General features: G+C 48.6%; 1 protein-coding gene and 1 long non-coding RNA gene across 2 annotated transcripts; one reads left to right on the top strand and one right to left on the bottom strand.

The window, feature by feature from the left end:
• Nucleotides 1-7,641: 7,641 nt before the first annotated feature.
• Nucleotides 7,642-13,887, top strand: LOC123072554 (protein CLT1, chloroplastic). Its single transcript, XM_044496129.1, has 10 exons — nucleotides 7,642-8,211; nucleotides 9,427-9,572; nucleotides 9,703-9,740; nucleotides 9,830-9,945; nucleotides 10,734-10,833; nucleotides 10,922-10,957; nucleotides 11,110-11,160; nucleotides 11,238-11,361; nucleotides 11,893-12,018; nucleotides 13,152-13,887. The coding sequence occupies exons 1-10, from the start codon at nucleotides 7,787-7,789 to the stop codon at nucleotides 13,307-13,309; spliced, it is 1,320 nt and encodes a 439-aa protein (XP_044352064.1). The 5' UTR covers nucleotides 7,642-7,786; the 3' UTR covers nucleotides 13,310-13,887.
• On the bottom strand, nucleotides 13,047-14,148 carry LOC123072555 (uncharacterized). The gene is made up of 2 exons (XR_006435219.1): nucleotides 13,529-14,148; nucleotides 13,047-13,423 (listed from the first exon to the last, which is right to left on the bottom strand). It is a non-coding gene; the product is annotated as an uncharacterized lncRNA (long non-coding RNA).
• Between the last annotated feature and the right edge of the window lie 809 nt (nucleotides 14,149-14,957).

Here is a 14,957-nt window from a genome sequence, read left to right as displayed (position 1 = left end):
ATTTAGTGTGAAAGAGATGTGATGATCTTTAAGCTCCGGTTTTGATAGTAGAAGCTTTTCGTGCCTTTCCCCTATGGAGTGACCATGAGTTATCGAACCCACGAGAGAATGTGCACTACGACAAAGGTGTTGGTGCAATAATTTGTCTCCTTATGTTTTGGAGTTTGTTGACATAGACAATGTGTGACTTATGTGTTTGCTAGTGCACACAGAGTATCAGGTCCTTGGAGTCAAGAGGAGTTTGATTCAAACGCCGAAGATAATCCCCTGCGTGGAAGTAAGGGTTATCACCGATGATTATGATAACAAGAGTGACCCCTCAAAAATTGTTGACACGAACCAATTGGTTTGGTGTACATCCGAAGGAAGTGACTGCGACCGAGAAGACTGAAGACGAAGTGAAGACGTAGCATTTATTTTGTTGTTTCTCTTTTCTTTATTGAGTCACATGATCACCATACTACTAATAGGGGTGTAGTGTCCGAAGCTTTGATTCTCTGATGCTAAACCCAAGTCCCATTAAAGTTGCGAGAGAAATCTCTTTGTGTTCCGAGCAAATACTTGCCAGCAAGAGACTGTGATCTTCTTCGCTGCGAGAGATTTCTCTCTGACCGAGGAGTTAGCATTACTTGGTCCTCAAGTAATGTTACTATTACTCTTGAAATCTGACCGTTGTGAACGTGTCAGTTGGCCATTGGCTGGACCGTGTGTTCAAAATGGTCATTTCCCACATGGGAAGGTTGCGGCTAAAAATAGCCACCCCGCACCGGCGTTGTCCGGTGGCTGCTCCGTTTGATTGTGAGAAGATTGTTGAGCAACCCCCTCTCCAGAGTGATTTTAGTTTAAAATCCACTGAGAGAAAACCCCTAGAGCCAAAAAATTAAATAGTGGTTCAACATCCCTCGAATTTAAGTCCAGTACGCTCCGCCTATTACTTTTGAGAGCTGCAAACTCTCTAGATGGTTAGGTGTCAATTTCTTCAAAGGCCAAGAGTAATTGTGGTTCTCGAAGAAGAAGTCTGTAAAGGTTTAGTGATCGCCTCAAGTATCTACACATGTGTAATCGACATTGGTTGACGAATCAATTGTCGAGGAGAATAGGGCGAAGAGAGTTTATCTTCTGTGTTAAATCACAACCCCTCCAACCAGACGTAGTCCTTGTGCAGAAGGGTGAACTGGTCTACCAAGTTCCTTGTCGCCATCGAGCATCACTGGTTACCTCTATTCTCCTCTTTACATTTGAACTAGTTCGATCATGTGATTTGTCTCGATGCATGCTTTTAGTTTCCATTCGTTAGCTTGTATTCGCTCATTGTACTCTGTTTTCATTCGCTTCGCTGCTGGGTTCCGAGAGTTTTAAGATTTTTGAAGAAATTTTAAAAATCCTATTCACACACCCTCCCCTTTGGTAGACATACTTCGCTCCTACAGTTGATATCGGAGCAAGGTACTCCTTGATTCTGCTCATTTTTGTCTAACCACCTTGGAGTTTAAGTATGTCTTCAGTGTGAAGGAAATATGCCCTAGAGGCAATAATAAAGTTATTATTTATTTCCTTATTTCATGATAAATGTTTATTATTCATGTTAGAATTGTATTAACTGGAAACTTAGTACATGTGTGAATAAATAGACAAGCAGAGTGTCACCAGTATGCCTCTACTTGACTAGCTCGTTGATCAAAGATGGTTAAAGTTTCCTAGCCATTGACATGAGTTATCATTTGATTAATGGGATCACATCATTAGAGAATGATGTGATTGACTTGACCCATTCCGTTAGCTTAGCACTTGATCGTATAGTTTGTTGCTATTGCTTTCTTCATGACTTATACATGTTCCTATGACTATGAGATTATGCAACTCCCAAATACTGGAGGAACACTTTGTGTGCTACCAAACGTCACAACATAACTGGGTGATTATAAAGGTGCTCTACATGTGTCTTCAATGGTGTTTGTTGAGTTGGCATAGATTAAGATTAGGATTTGTCACTCCAATTGTCAGAGAGGTATCTCTGGGCCCTCTCGGTAATGCACATCACTATAAGCCTTGCAAGCAATGTGACTAATGAGTTAGTCATGGGATGATGCATTACGGAATGAGTAAAGAGACTTGCCGATAATGAGATCGAATCTCGGGCAAGTAACATACCGATGACAAAGGGAACAACGTATGTTGTTATGCGGTTTGACCGATAAAGATCTTCATAGAATATGTGGGAGCCAATATGAGCATCCAGGTTCCGATATTGGTTATTGACCGGAGACGTGTCTCGGTCATGTCTACATAGTTCTCGAACCCGTAGGGTCCGCACGGTTAATGTTCGGTGATGATCGGTATTATGAGTTTATGTGTTTTGATGTACCTAAGGTAGTTCGGTGTCCCGGATATGATCACGGACATGACAAGGAGTCTCAAAATCGTCGAGACATAAAGATCGATATATAGGACGCCTATATTCGGACGCCAGAAGTGTTCCGGGTGATTTCGAAGAAAACCGGAGTGCCAGAGGGTTACTGGACCCCCCCCCCCCCCCCCCCCCCCCCCCGCGGGAAGTTATTGGGCCCTTAGTGGGCTTTAGGGGATAGAGAGGGCATCAGCCAGGAGGTGGCGCCCCCCCCCCACACACACACCCAAGGGAGTCCGAATTGGACTAGGGGAAGGGGGCGCGGCCCCTCTTTCCCTCTCCCTCCCCCTCTCCTTCCATCCCCCTCCTAGTAGGACTATGAAAGGAGGAATGCTACTCCTACTAGGAGGAGGATTCCTCCCCTCCTTGGCACGCCCTAGGGCCGGCCAGCCTCCCCCCTTGCTCCTTTATATACAGGGGTAGGGGGCACCCTAGAACACAGAACAGACATTGTCTTAGCCGTGTGCGGTGCCCCCCTCCACCATAATCCACCTCAGTCATATCGTTGCAGTGCTTAGGCGAAGCCCTGCGCCGGTAGCTTCATCATCATCGTCATCACGCCGTCGTGCTGACGAAGCTCTCCCTCGACACTCAGCTGGATCGAGAGTGCATGGGACGTCACCGAGATGAACATGTGCATATCGTGGAGGTGTCGTACTTTCGGTACTAGGATCGTTCGGATCTTGAAGATGTACGACTACATCAACCGCGTTGTCATAACGCTTCCGCTTACGGTCAACGAGGGTACGTTAACAACACTCTCCCGCTCGTTGTTATGCATCCCCATGATCTTGCATGTGCGTAGGAAAATTTTGAAATTACTGCGTTCCCCAACACAGTTTGCTACAAGTCGCACCTCAAGATTCTTATCTTTGATGGGACGGACTATCCCTTCTGGAAAGAGAAGATGAAGATCCGTCTTCGAGATATTGATGATGATATGTGGAACGTGGTGCAGACTGGATTCACGGTTGAAGTGCCCAGGTCCCCACTGAACGCGAGAAGAAACTCATTCAGATGGACGCTCAAGCTAAAGATGAAATTGGTGGCCATCTCTCTCGTGCTCCATTTCTTCGCTATCGTCAGCGTGAAACTGCAAAGGAATAGTGGGATACTCTCGAAAAGATAAATGAGGGTGTTTCAACACAGAAAGAAGCTCGCATTGATACACTTCGGGTGAAGTTCAATCGGTTCAAGCGAATCGGAATGAAAGTTGTCAGCAAACTTTCGATTGTCTAAGTGACATTGCGAACGAGCTGGATGGTCTCAGCGCCAAAGACATCACTGATCACGAAGTTGTGTAGAAACTGCTCCAGTCTCTTGACAACTCATTCGACACACTAGTTCTGATAATTAGGGAATGAGCTAATTTCAAAGTTCTCGACTCTGCTGATATCATGGAAAGGTTAAACACCCACGAGGAACAAGAAGAAGAAAAGAGAGATCTCTATGGCTCAAGTCACCGCAAAAGTCACGCTCTCAAGGTTGTGGCTGATTCTTCCTCGGAAGGAAATGCCGAAGAAGATTCAGATGACCCAGAAAGGATCAGCAAAGATCTCGCATTAATCACGCAAAGATTCCAGCGCCTTCACAGGAAAATCAGTTTCAGAAGAAAGGATCCAACAACTTTGGCGGTTCAAAATCTTCATCAAAACCTACTGGACATTACACCTGCCTCAAGTACAAAAATTCAGGACATTTCATTTCGAACTGCCCTCTCTGGGAAGCTGAAATCCGTGCCAGTGAAAGATATAGTTTAGGAAACAATCGTGGCAAAGGCAAGAAGAGCAAGAACTACGACTCCAATGATGAGAAAAAAAATGAAGAAGTTCTTCAAGAAGAAGGACGGCTCCGCTTCCAAGTCTTCGTCAAGATCCTGTTGAGCGGGGAGCGGGGAGGTGAAGCGGGAGGAGTTTGCGAAGATGAGCGGGGAGCTGGTGAGGCGGGACAGCTTCAGCTTCGGCAAGGTGACGACTGACGACGGAGCTGGGCTGGGTCTCCGACGACACCGTCATCCCGCTCGCCACCTCCGGCGCCGTCGCCTACCTCGTCCACTCCAAGAAGGTCTGATCGACCGATCATGCCTGAATCACAACCAAACAAGTGCGTGTAAACGGATAATACGTGCAGTAAGATAATCGGATGGCTCGGCTCAAATATCGAAGTGAACACCAATTTTACCGTGGACCGGTAGAATGATTAGGGTAACATAGCCGGTAGTAGAGTAATTACGGAATAGGCCATGGCAAGGCACGATCACGCGCGGGGCCCAGGGGAGGTGGCGTGTCGGGCCACCGAAAAGAAGAGACCGAGAGCGAAGAAAGGCACACGACCCACGCACCCAGCACGTCGCGACATGCAGGCAGAGGCAGGGACGGGTGGGAGGTGGCGGCCTGCCTCGTCCCGCCTTCCGAATTCGCCTTTGGCTGCCTCAGCGTCAGGCGTCAGCGATGACCTGACCACGTGCCAACGACAAGCCAGATTCGACTCCCAGCGGCGGCACACGCTCGCTCGATCGCCCTCATCGCCACGACGACGTAAGCGGTGACCGATCGCGTCGCGCCATCCTTTGGCGGATACGGCCGCGCCGTCGCGGGGCCCGCGCGAACAGGGACGCGATGGGTGCGTGGGTGGGTGGCGCGGTGGACGACGGACAGGGGAGCCCACGAAATAGCAGCCAGCCAGCAGCAGCGGCCTGTGGCGCCGCGGTGCCGCTCCCTCGTGCCCGTCCCTTTCCATCAAAAGATCCAGCGGGACCCGACCCGGCGGCTCTGGCCAGAGCAGACTCCAATCTCCACGGACCAGGCTCATCAATTTTAGAGTAATTTTATTTGCCTAACGACCAGCCTCGTCTAGTCACTTGGCAGTTGGCACTAGCGTTCTTCTGTTCGAGGCCCTACTCTTCCATATTTCCATGGACCACGAGTGAGTGAGTGAGTATAGTAGCACTTGCACACAAGTCCAAACTGCGGGAGGGGGTTGTCACGTATGACACGGCGACCCCACCAGCCAGTGAAGGAGATGGGACGATGGGACACGCAACGAGCGCGGCGAACATGCGATCAGGCGTGGGGGACACTGACCAATGGGTCCATGTCCCAATGTGAGTTGGTGACACCCGATGTGCCGCGGTGGTTAAATGCGGCAGAGGGGGTCGTCACCGAAGCGTGAGCTAATCGTAAGAGGGGGCCAACTTCATGTAAACAAGCACAATATACATGAAAATTTATATCAGCTAACTGATCCATCAGTGGAGTCCATGTCTAAATTACCAAAACGTCTCAAGTCTTAATCAAATGACAAGAAAATAAGGAATGCATACTAGATATATCTAACCTAACCAACCACTACTGCAAGAATGTAACCACTAACCAAGTAAATGTACCTAACAAATGAACCAACACGTTGGCGCACGCATGCCAGCGTTGGCGCCTCGGCGGCATAGACGTGCAGGTGCAACCCCAATCGAAAAGATGAGGAGCAGCTGAGCCGAGAACGGGGGTTAAAGTCGAAGCTTGTCGGGCGTCCGCGCAACCCAATATCTACTCGGGACGACGAGGAGCTGAGGAGAGTAGAATTGGGGTGTCATGTACGGAGGCTGATGGTGGATGCGAAATGGACGAGTAGGAGGCGAAGGCTACACTAGAGCGATTGCTTCAATCTATACTTATTCGATGGGCTTTATCATTTATCTGTAATTGGCCTGGTTTGAAGTGCTAAATCTACCTAGTAAATTATCCGTTGCACTTTTGGAAGGAAGAGGAGGTGGTCGTGGCCCAGGTTGGCCTGCACGACACTCCGCCAATGGTCGCGTATGACACGGCGACCCCACCAGCCAGTGAAGGAGATGGGACAATGGGACATGCAGTGAGCGCGGCGGACGCGTGATCAGGCTTAGGAGACACTGGCCAGTGGGTCCATGTCCCAGCGTAAGCTGGTGACAGCCTACGTGCAGTGGTGGTTAAATGCGGTTGCATCCGCGAGAGGAGGGGTTATGATGTATGATGACAAATTAGACCCGGACGAGAGAAGTTGTTCTTCCTCGTGCTATCTCAGATCCCCTTCTTCCTCCCCAGTCCTGCTCCCAGATCTCCCATCTCCTTAGATGGCTAGAGGCCCGTGACAGGTGGTATCAGAGTCCCGGATCCCCTCTAGGAGAAACCCCTCTACCAAACCAAATCGGCAAAGCAGGCGGCGGCGATGGAAGAGCATATTGCGGCGCGAGCGAAGAGGGTCAATGGCACGAGCGCTGCCCTTGACGCCATGCTCGACGCGATCCAACAATCGCTCGAGATGTGGAGGTCGGCGGTGGCCACCCTATGAGCGAACCCCCGGTGTCGATGATCTCGCCGTGGGCATCGAGCCCGTGGTGCCTTGCATCGTCGACGAGATTTGTCAACACAGGCCACACCGTCGTGTCCTCCGGCGTTGTCGGAGAGGAGGCGCCTCGAATGTCGCGATCCGACCGATCTGGGTATGCCACTCATCCAATTGCTGTTGCAGGTTGGTCACTGCTGCCTTTGGTCAAAGGTGCGTACCCAATCTCCCCTCTTGAAATCCCTATTGCTCCTCACGTCGATCCGGGTAGAAAATTGGAGCTCAGACTACCACACTCTCCGAACTCCAATTGGGCCCTTTTCAAAATCAATTTCCCACAGTTCTAGGGCGAGAACCCTCAATTTTGAAAGACAAGATGTGAGAAGTAGCACTTTGATGTGTAAGGCGTGCAACCGAATGTTTGGGTCCATGTCGTTACGCTACATTTTTCTGGCACCGCAGCTCGCTGGCTTCAAGTTCACGAAGCACACAACACCCCCGTTCACACGGGCGACACTTTGCGTTGCTCTGTCTTCCAAATTTGACTGCAACACAACGACACCTGAGTCGCCATGCCTTGTGAACCGACGAAACGGCCCGCCACCCCCTTCCCTGGAGCCGAGCGGCAGGGGCTTTGCCGGCCGCTTCTCCGGTGACGACGAGACGAGTTGAAGGGGGAAGGGGATGTCGGCCCGCTCGACCTAGGGTTTCCCAGTGTTTTCGAATCCGAGAGTTCCACTCTAGGAAGGAAATCTATCACATCCATGCTCCACTCCACGTGCTGGCAAATATACGGAAGAAATTCCTAAACCAGAATGAAACACCGCACGGCAAAAACTACTTTCCTTTCCGATCCCCCCTCCAATAGCCGTGGTCCAGCCCACCGATGTATTTTGTAGAGCAAATCAAATAGGCGGCCGAGCGAAGCAGAGGCCAAGCGAAACAGAGCAACCGCCAGCAGCAGGACGAATCTTCCTCTCGATCCCACCAACCACTACTAATTAGTCTACTGCGTACGCACATCAGAGCAGGAAGCAGAGCACCGAGTTCCGATTCCCGGCGATGGCGTCCTCGTCGTCGTCGTCGCGCGTGTCCACGGCGTGGCGGCCGCAGCCCCGCCTCACCTCGGAGCGCGCCGCCAATGGAGCCGTGGCGGTGACGCTGGGGATGCCGAGGAGGGAGGCGCGGGTGACTCTGCGGGCGCACGCGCGGCGGAGCATCGCGGCCGCGGCGTGGGCGGAGGCGGGTGTCGCGGCGTGGAGCAGGGGGAAGGAGGCGGCGACGGTGTGCGCGGCGGCGGGGCAGGTGGCGGGGACGAGCGCCACCGGGGCCGGGGTCGGGGTGGGGGGCAGGAGCGTCGGGACGGACGTGGCCCTGGCCACGGCCGCCGTGGTCGCCACGGGCACGGCGAACCGCGTCCTCTACAAGCTCGCCCTCGTGCCGCTGCGCCAGTACCCCTTCTTCCTCGCGCAGTTCGCCACGTTCGGGTACGCCCTCCCATCCACCCCCTCCCCCTTCTCCTCCAGCCGGCCATTGACTGATTGCTCAGAGCCGATCCTCGCTCCGCTTCCCGCCGCCGCCGCCGCCGTCGTCGATCCAGTCGAGGGCGGTTCCTCCTCGAGCAGCGGGGAGATTCCAGCCAGCCACCACGATCGATCGATCGATACGCGAGCTGTCGTGTCGCGAATCATTTTTCCTCCTCGGCCCGTGCGGCGCGTGCCTCGTGGGCCCCTCGCGCGCGGGGCCCGCGTGTCTGGGAGAGTACCGGGCCAAGATTTTTTCTGGTGGTTCGTTGGTATTATTATTATTATTATATCTGGATGGACATGGTTGCTGCTGCTGGGTACGGCTGTGCTCCTTTACTTTCCCCTCTGGTGTCTAGTGGACGCCTGAGCTGTCCTTCCCACTATACCTGATCGCCAAAATCCAAGCAGTGCCACACCCGAAATTTGGACTCCACTCGCCCTGTTTTCCGCGTGCGACTTGCTGCCCGTGGGGCCCGGGTCAGTGCAGGCTGGGCATGATAGCTTGCATAAAACCCGACACCCGAAGCCCGAACCCGCATAACCTGGACCGGAAAAACCCGAGCACTACATACATCGGGTAGCAGTTTTGGAAAGCCGGATTTTATTCGGGAAATGATTATTGGAGCCCACTAGAAATAGACCGCGCAGATGTCATTCACTCATTCGCTGCGGAAATGCTGTTATTTTTGGCTGCTGGTGTCACTCGCTCACACACATAGGGTGTACCACTTGGCACCGGATAGAATGGGCTTCTGTTTTTCTTGGACACGCATCGAGAGTGTGTCATTGTTGTAGTATTAGTTTGAGAAAGAACACGGAGAAGGCAAAATACAGAAGGACTGCAGCCTGAAGAAACCCAAATAAAATTGCTTTGATTTTAGAAAAAAAAAATGAGTCTGTTTAGAAATGGAAGCCTTTTTGCCGCTTCTCCATGGGTAGGGCCTAGAGGCTGAAAACTTGGCGGTGTGCGGTTGGTCTCATCAGGGTTTATGCCTTTTGCTCGTTATTGCACAACCATCGTGTTCATTTCACCATTGTTATTTTTGCACACTAACACCGTATGCTCCCCAAATTTCTATCATGATAAAATGGAAACATACATGTGAAAAAAAGAGACTTCTGATCGAACATTTCTTGGACGCTAATAACACGGTATGGATCTCTTCACTTTTGCAGCTATGTGGTTGTCTATTTCTCAATCCTGTTTTTTCGTTATCAAGCTGGCCATGTGACGGATGAGATGCTTTCTCTCCCACAGAAACCTTTTATACTCATAGGCCTCTTGGAGGCTCTAGCAGCAGCAGCAGGGATGGCTGCTGGAGGTAATTTTTTCTTCTTCTCAAAATCAAATACAACATGTTCCTCATAGATTTTCACTTCTAGAATGTACTTGATATGTGACATAAAGAACTCACACTCACGGTACTATCTGCTTACTTTTTGCTGGGGCAGCTATTCTTTCTGGGGCTTCAATACCAATATTATCACAGGTTAGTGGGTCATCAGTATAATCATATGACAGTCTTCATTTTATCACCTGCAGTCACATTTATATAGTTATCTTACTACCTTGCTGCAGACCTATCTTGTATGGCAGCTTGTTTTGTCTGCTATTTTCCTAAAGAGGCGCTATAGACTTAATGAGATAACAGGATGCTTTCTAGTGACAGTTGGTGTGGTAATAACTGTAGCAAGGTATGTTTCTAATAATTACACTCTTGGTTTGCAAGCACCTAGTAAGCACTCGAGTATATTTATACAACTGTAATCCATGCCAACGAGTTTGTTGTCCTGCTTCTCATTATGCTGTCTTACAAGCGAATGTTATGGTTAAATCTGAAAGAGAATAAGCTTTATTATTTGGAGATGGGCACGTAAAATACTAGGAAAGAAAAAAACATGGGAAATTAGTTAATATTTGGAACGTATGCAATATGGCTTGTATGATGCAGAAATCCTCAATGTAGCACACGTGACATCTTCACACACGTGTGTATACTATTGAACTGCTAGGCTGGAACATTTATTTTGATAACAGTCCAAAAAAATTATGATTTGCTGATAGTGTCAAGATCCCAATCATGGAATGTTAGGCAAAAACTGCTTGATATTCCAGTACAATATTATTTTGACATATTCACTACTGCTCTGTTTTTCATTACAATGCGTGTGGGAACAGTGGCGGTTCAGACCTATAAACTCTGTTGTATCAGACTATCAGTCCCTTTAATCTGTTGATATTTGTTTAAATATATATAAAAAGTCGGGCATGTTTTAGACCCCACAAACTGTGAAATTGCCACTGGGAAAAAGATGATCGCAATAGATCTCATATTAGTTTACAGAGGGAGTACCTTTACAACTACGTACACATATTTTGCGGCAATATTGTGATGTCTAAGTGGAACGCTTGTGCATGATTAAGCTGTTCAATACCTTTATGTGAACAAAGTTTAACACGAGCCTTACTTTTTTATGTATAGTGGAACTGGTGCTGGTGCTTCACTACAAAGTACTGGAATTTTGTGGCCACTGCTAATGATAATATCATTCTTTCTGCAAGCTGCTGACACAGTATTGAAGGTACCAAGTCTGCTAATCAGTCGATTGACTATTTTCTGTTCTTTAGCTACCAGTTTTACCTGATACATCTAAAATGTAATTGTTGCAGGAGATAATATTTATAGATACTGCTAAGAATTTGAAGGTACTGCATTTCTCCCATAATTGTCACCTGGCAAAAATTTATTTAAGATGTAGAACTTACTTTTTATGAAAGCATGCTTGCTGTTAGCTGCTATCTCTTCATTGTGTTTATGAGATACCTTTCTCATTCCGATATTTTTGTTTTGTTTCCAGGGTGGCTCAGTTGATCTTTTTGTCGTCAACTCGTATGGCTCTGCTTATCAAGTATGGTCCTGATTTCAACTACCATAATTGAATCATACAGAAGCCATCCTTCATAATTAATAAACCTATCTTTTCAGGCTATTTTTATGTGTCTCTTGTTGCCGTTCTTGTCAAAGTTGTGGGGTATTCCATTCCATCTACTACCAACATACATCAGAGATGGTGCAGCCTGCTTTCTAAATATGGGAACTTTATCTGCTGGTAATTTTCTCAATGTTTTCGTCTCATCTTTTCTGTCTCTTGAGTTCTCTTCACAACATCTGCCTTGATCTTTCTGGTGAATGGAATAACTTTGTGATTGTGTCTCTTGATCACTTGGCTTAATTTGTGATGTTCTATGTCACTAGGGGTATAAATGCAGATCTAAATCAATCACCGATATCTCTTAAGAAAAGAAGTTAATTTCTGATGATTTATTACCATACAATATTCAATTTCTGAATTCATCTCATTGTATTAGCTTTTAATAACAAGTATCATTTGCCTCTTTGAGTTGAAAACCCATCATTCCCGTACGTATTTCTTCCTTATTTTGAAAAGGACCACTTGGATTTTAGCTGCCCATAGTTGGTTCCTTTATTTCTTTTAATCACCACAATGATTTTTCATTATTTTAATGGTACGAATTTTTTTTCTTGACATGTCCTGAGTTTTATTTTTATAAATAGTAAAGCTATCTAAACATGTTTGTATGTTGCACAATCCACTTGTTAAACTTTTTGGGTTGTGCAGGCTGTGAAGGGGCACCACTGCTACCGCTACTATTTGTGTTGGTTAATATGGGATTCAATATATCTTTGCTACACCTATTGAAGATATCTTCTGCTGTTGCATCTTGTCTAGCATCTACATTCTCAGGTTCACATATTCTTTCTGTGCATCACATTATGTCCATGAATAGATTGCATAAAGAAGATTTTGATTTCATTTATAGTTCTATACTTCAGCGTGTGCCGTTTTCGTGTGGAAATGTATGACAATGTTGTTGTGGTCCAGTTTACCAATTAGAACTAGAGAGGACGATAATAAGATGTTTGAAATTTCATACATGACCTGCCTCTGTCTGCACCATTGTTCTGTAACTTTGAAGCTTTTAAGGTTAGGTTGGTACTCCCTCCGTTCCTAAATATAAGTCCTTTTAGAGATTCCACTACAAACTATGTACGGATGTATATGAACATATTTTAGAGTGTAGATTCACTCATTTTGCTCCGTATGTAGTCCATAGTGGAATCTCCAAAGACTTATATTTATGAACGGAGGGGGTACTTGGTTAGTTATGGAATTTGGACCACGAGGACTATGCAAACCCTCTAATAATAATTTAATATGATGAGTCATGGAGAAAGTATGACATTTAGCCAGAACGTAATGCCTATTAAAGTTTCTAGCAAACATTCCTATCATGTGGCCCATGAATGTTCCTCTGTCATAGGCTCTAGAACAGGGGAAAAGAAACATACGTTTGGGATGTGGGCAGAAGTTTGGCTGTGTTGGCTGACCATGATCCCACATAACTGAGTTGCACCATGTCACTTCAGAACTAAGCTTACCAATATTATGAAGGAGTGAAAGTAGGGGAAAACAAACACAGAGGTTCAGTTCTAGCTATCTTTCATCACCATTATTTGCACGTTTTCTATCTGGTTCCTGCATAACGACTGCACAAGCCTTATCCACTGTCACTTCCCAGTTGCCACTCCACCTGGCCAGTTCCTGTTTTTATCTTGAGGTTTGCACATGTATCCACAGAACTAATTTGAGCTTGTTTTTCGTCCATACCAGTCATATACTATTAATGAATAAATAGTCTAGCGTCCAACGTATCTTTGTGTTCATCGTTTGCACTTATACCTGAACATAAAGTTCAGGGAAACAAAAAGTTATAATCATTCAACTAGCATTCTGATTACTACTCATTGTTCCCTTGTACAAGTAGATATGCAGCATGCCTGTACAACAGCACTAATGATGGCCTTTCTTTGATGCAGTCCCGCTGTCGATCTACGCCTTCACCCTACCGCTGCCGTACATCGGCGTGGCGTCGACCCTCCCTCCCGGCTTCGTCGCAGGCGCAGCCGTCCTCATCGCCGGCTTACTAATGTACAGCGTTCCGCAGCCAGAAGATTGCGGGGAAAGCCAGGAATGACCAGCTAATTAGCATGCATTTCTTGGTATTCTACTACATAACCATGGCTGGCTCCTCATCCGGCCTGGGCTTGGAAGGCAGAGCAGAAGTTCTCCTGAGAGCCACCTGACCTGACTGTTGTGTGTTGTATGGTAGCGTGTCATATATCCAATAAAAGCGAGGGGAGGCCGCATGGGTACATAGACAAGAATAAAAAGGTTGAGATCAAGCAGTGAATACCTCTCTTTGTGTGCTCTGTTGTCTCCTACTGGGACGGGCACTCGCAGTTTGTGGAGGGGAGGAGAGCCAGGGAGAAGAGCAGGAGCATCATCACCACAGGGACGAAGAGCAGGAAGGCCGGCGGCGGCGGCAGCGGGGGCAGCACCAGCGGGAGGCACAGGAGCGTCGCCGCCGCCGCCAGCAAAATCATCAGGAGCACGCCCCTGTCCATCTGGGCCCGTACCGGCTTCTCTAGTGGATGTTCATCTCTTACTCTGTGTGTGTTTGGTTGGCCTGGGTTCCTTGGAAGAGGAAGAACTCTCGTGTGTTGGGAGGAGGAATGTGGATGTTGCTTTGTGTGGGAGACAACTCTTTGATTCTTTGCTCCTCTGCGGTGAATATATATTGGTGTGGTCGTGGTGGGTGGCCCTCTTTCTGGGAGGCCGAGGATGCCCGTGGGGACGGACAGTTGGAGAGGACATGCATGCATGGGGGTGGGCCGGCCACTGCCTGCTGCTTTGTTTATTTACCAATAATAACACAAGCGGTAATCCAGTCCCTCTGATCTGATGTCAGATTAGCCGCATTATTATACTCCACTGTTTCCGCCGGATTTTGTTACTACAGTAGTTTGATCCATCTTGACCCATCGACAGTGTCTTCTTTCGACCTCGGTTTTGTCCCTTCCAGGGAGTAGTGGTAGATTTCTTTCCGCATAGCTGTGTCTCAACAGCCGGCGAATCTTGCCTGTCGGTTAATGTTCACTCCCGGTGCCAAGCTTCTTCCCTGTCGGTGAAAGCGTGTGTCTTGACAGCCAGCGCAGCTTGCGATCCAACCCGGCCGCATCACACATGGACTGCCGTCAGGTAACGGCACCATCACACCGCCCAGGCTTCAGACAGACGGGTGTGATTGATGGAACTGAGGAAGCGCAGTGCACCGAATCTGGCGGGGCATCCACGTTCGCCTCACCTCGTACAACAAGCCTGTGCGCGCGTGCGTGCGTACATGGATCACACGGTGTGGAGTTGGTACTGCCACGTACCGACGCACGTAGGTAGGCCCCTCTGGCTGGCTCTTGGTTCCAGTCAGTCAGTCAGTTCAGTCCGTCAGCCGGGCCAACATGCAGTGTACCATTAGTGCCGCGACCGCCCGCTTAACCGACGAAGATTGACACGGCCGGCACGGTTTTCCTCCTCGTCACCGGCAACGACACAACACTAATTGAGGTCACCCGAGCGGAGCGCACGCATGCGGCGCACCTGGCCGAAAGCCACGGGACACGATTCTGGCAACCTGAGGCAAGTTGCATCGGCAGAGAGGAGGGGCTCGGAACCGACACGGTGCCACAGTGAGTGCATGCATGCTCCGCAGAGGGACGGTGCGTACCGCCTGATAGCTGCCATGTCTGTCTCTGACGACGCGGCGCGGCGCCGGCCAGTGCGTGGCG

This window comes from Triticum aestivum, chromosome 3B (assembly GCF_018294505.1).
Source record: "Triticum aestivum cultivar Chinese Spring chromosome 3B, IWGSC CS RefSeq v2.1, whole genome shotgun sequence".
NCBI lineage: Eukaryota > Viridiplantae > Streptophyta > Magnoliopsida > Poales > Poaceae > Triticum > Triticum aestivum.
Note: the sequence above shows the minus strand (reverse complement) of the source record. Positions and strands in the feature narration are given on the sequence as shown.